Source organism: Piliocolobus tephrosceles, chromosome 4 (assembly GCF_002776525.5).
Source record: "Piliocolobus tephrosceles isolate RC106 chromosome 4, ASM277652v3, whole genome shotgun sequence".
Classification (NCBI taxonomy): domain Eukaryota; kingdom Metazoa; phylum Chordata; class Mammalia; order Primates; family Cercopithecidae; genus Piliocolobus; species Piliocolobus tephrosceles.
This window is the reverse complement of record NC_045437.1, coordinates 17061111-17064931: the sequence shown is the minus strand read 5'-3', so window position 1 is coordinate 17064931 and position 3821 is coordinate 17061111. Positions and strand designations below refer to the sequence as shown.

The 3821-nt window shown below is 47.4% G+C and overlaps 1 protein-coding gene across 1 annotated transcript; it reads left to right on the top strand.

Moving 5' to 3' along the window:
* The first annotated feature begins 594 nt into the window (after positions 1 to 594).
* LOC116418765 (histone H3.Y) lies at positions 595 to 1558 on the top strand. Its single transcript, XM_031935416.1, has one exon. The coding sequence runs from the start codon at positions 900 to 902 to the stop codon at positions 1308 to 1310; it is 411 nt and encodes a 136-aa protein (XP_031791276.1). The 5' UTR covers positions 595 to 899; the 3' UTR covers positions 1311 to 1558.
* The last annotated feature ends 2263 nt before the right edge of the window (positions 1559 to 3821 follow it).

Genomic DNA, 3821 nt, shown 5'->3' with positions numbered 1-3821 from the left:
AGGGGAAAACCAGTGACAGGCACATGTGATTCTTGTCTCAGGAAAGCTTTGGCTTATCCGGAGTCAAATCTGCTGGAGGCTACAAGAAGATTTTCATGAGTGTCACTTTTGGGGAGAAAATGTCACAGGAGAATCCCTGACAGAGAAGTGACCATTTCAAATCTTTCCAGTTTCCACACCCCCTCCAACCCCCTCCCAAAACACTTCATTCTCAAAGGAACTGATAAAACCTCAGGATCTCATGCCTTGGTGTTTGGGAGCAGATGTGTAAGTTGGCTAACTTTCGACTTCGCTAAAAAATTTTTTTCACTGTCAATATTTCCATGACGATGGAAAAATGTAAACTTTCAGATTATCTTTCACACCTAGAACTTTAGGTGACCCACCCACCTACCATCCCTCCCACAAGGCACATGCCACAGGTTTGTCCCTCCCTTGGGTGTGTGCAGAACCCGGGGACTTGATTGGGTTTTCACAGCCCTGATGAGCTTGAGGATCTAGTGAAGCAAGGAGTACAATGGAAGGTAGCTGGGTGGGTTTAATGCAATCATCTGAGCCCTTTATAAGAGGCAGTGCTTTACTGAGACCACAGAGATCTCCAGTCAGAAAGAGACTGCCTGCGAGGGAGATTCCTGGTTGCTGCTGTGTAGACCAAGGAAACCCAGGACCCTGTGGGGAGACTCAACAGCCCGGTCTCTGCCCCACAGACCTGAGAGCCGGTGAGTCTGGGGCTGGGTTTGCAGGGACTAAGTGTGTGGGAGAGTCATGCGCACGGATCTCAACTCACAGGCTCTCTGCATCCTGTCCACAGCACCGCTGCCCTCGTTTTCAGACGCCAGCACCGCCTGCAGGAGGCCAGGCTCAGCCCAGGGAGAGCGGAGAGGCTAAGGCCCCCAAACATGGCGCGCACCAAGCAGACCGCCCGCAAAGCCACCGCCTGGCAGGCCCCCAGGAAGCCCCTGGCCACCAAAGCCCCAGGCAAGAGGTTGCCGCCTAGAGGGGGGATCAAGAAGCCTCACCGCTACAGGCCTGGCACCCTGGCGCTGCGGGAAATCAGAAAGTACCAGAAGTCCACGCAGCTGCTCCTGCCCAAGCTGCCCTTCCAGCGCCTGGTGCGCGAGATCGCCCAGGCCATCAGCCCGGACCTGCGCTTCCAGAGCGCGGCCATTGGCGCCCTGCAGGAGGCCAGCGAGGCCTACCTGGTGAGCCTCTTCGAAGACACCAACCTGTGTGCCATCCATGCCGGGCGCGTCACAATGATGCCCGGAGACATGCAGCTGGCCCGCCGCATCCGTGGAGAGGGAGCGTAAGGACCCAAAGGTAGCTAAGCATAGGATTGGGAGTGGAAACAGGCAGAAATCAGGTCTTGGTGGTGGTTCTGTGTGCTTTTGTCAATGTCTCATCTACCTTGAGGGTCATAAGGCACTAGTGTCAAGTGGGAAGTTTCAGTGAGCGAGTTTCAGCGCTTCAACTCTACATCCAGTTTCAAGAAACCTGTTCATTTTCACTGGACTACGCCTGTGTTTAGACTACTTCAAACCAAATAAATCTCTTCCTGATGGCAGCTCGGTGATGTTTGTTTAACTTAATCAGTAGATGAGATCCGCACTTTGACTTTTCCGTATGCAGCTCTGTGTTTGCAACGTTCCCGTGTCCTGGGCTGTTCCTACTAGTTTGCTATGAACACACATTCAACTCCACTTCCTAAAATACCAATAGACCCTGTGTCCACAAGGCACTTCACATTATGGGAGGCCGTGTGACCGTGTTTGTGGGTATGAAAGGGAAAGAGGAAGCCTTTAGAAGTCTGATGCTGTCCATCTCTGGCAGTTCAGCGTCCTAGAACGTGGTCACATCCGTGGCCATGACTGGAATGATCAAGGTCTTGGTAGGGGAGGTAGTAGGAGAAGCCCTAGAAGTCTATGAGATGTGAGGAGACACGCCCCCACTGCAGCCAAACCATTTGAGGTAGGCAGACTGTACGTTCAAGTTTAAGGAACACTTTTATTTATTTAATATTTTTATTTTATTTTGTTTTATTTTATTATTATTATTATTTTGGAGACATAGTCTGGCTCTGTCATCCAGGCTGGAGTGCAGTGCTGAGATCTTGGCTCACTGCAAGCTCTGCCTCCCGGGTTCATGCCATTCTCCTGCCTCAGCCTCCTGAGTAGCTGGGACTACAGGCAAGTGCCACCACTCCTGGCTACTTATTTTGTGATTTTAGTAGGGACCGGTTTCACCATGTTAGCCAGGATGGTCTAGATCTCCTGACCTCATGATGCACCCGCCTGGGCCCCCAAAGTGCTGGAATTACAGGTGGAAGCCACTGCGCCCAGTCTATTTTTCTTTTCCTTTTTGTTTTGAGACGGAGTCTCGCTCTGTCTCGGTTCACTGCAACCTCCAACTCCCTGGTTCAAGCGATTCTCTTGTCTCAGCCTCCTGAGTAGCTGGGATTACAGGCAAGTACCACCAGGCACAGCTAATTTTTGTATTTTCAGTAAAGGCACAGTTTCACTGTGTTGGCCAAGATGGTCTCAATCTCCTGACCTCGTGATCTGCCCACCTCGGCCTCCCAAAGTGCTGGGATTAAAGGCGAGAGCCGTCATCATGCCCGGCCTACTTTTTCCTTTTTTTTTTTTTTTTTTTTTTGAGATGGAGTCTCGCTCTGTATCCAGGTTGGAGTGCAGTGGCATGATCTCGGCCCACTGCAACCTCCGACTCCTTGGTTCAAGCCATTCTCCTGCCTCAGCCACCCAAGTAGCTGGGATGACAGGCAAGTACCACCATGTACTAATTTGTTGTAGTTTTAGTAGAGATGGGGTTTCACCATGTTGGCCAAGATGGTCTTGATCTCCTGACCTCATGAGCTGCCCACCTCGGCCTCCCAAAGTACTGGGATTACAGAGGGCCACATTTTTAACAAGTACCAAAAAAGCATGTGATCTTAGACTCAAGGCCAGAAAAGAAATCCTGGGGGGAAAAGTACTTGCTCCACGTTTCCTATGACAGAAGACTTTGTGGGCCAGAGCTTCAGTGTCTCAATCTACCGTGAATTTACCCACAATTTTAATATCTTCCTCAAACCCTTAAATTGGCCACATCTGGATGAAGGAAGCAACCTATATCATAATCATTTTGACTAAATATTTGGATCGTTTCTGCCACCTGAGTTTGTTTCTACATCTTCCTATTTAGAAGAATAAACTCGTATGGGCCTTTAGCACCCTCCAAACAGCAAACTGCTTTGAAAGAGAAACCCCTTCCAAGAGACTATGGTGATTTCACACTGAAGACAGAAGTTGCTCTGTCTTAGGACTGCTTTTTATGGGATTTATTTTCTTATCATGATCGGTTACTAGTTCATATTTTCTGTTGAATTTTTTTAAAGGCACTATTGATGAGATTATGGCTTTCTCATAAACAATCCTTCTTTGGTGAAAGTGGATTGAAATAAACAGAACTTAAATTTTTCAATGCTTTTCACGTACAAGAGTTGAACATGACATGGTAGCTGAAGGAGTAGGAGGTAGATTTTGAGAAACATGATTTTTTCAGTTTAGATCATTTCAAATTTTTTGTTTTTATCCAAACTACAGAAAGTTTTAATGAGTTGTCAATTCAAAGATCATTACAAAAAACTTTTTGAAGCTAAATCACAATGTAATTTTTGAATTATGATCTAAAAAAATTGAATAATTGGATGGCATTGCTGTGACAAAACAAGGTTTTTCAGCTCTTTCATCTTTGAAAACAAAAACCTGATGTTGAATCATCTTGTTTTACCAAACAGTAGTATGCCCCCTTGAATATGTGACTAA

What these genes read in the sequence shown, in the direction of transcription:
- LOC116418765 (XM_031935416.1), top strand. Translation starts at nt 900, where the DNA reads ATGGCGCGCACCAAGCAGACCGCCCGCAAAGCCACCGCCTGGCAGGCC.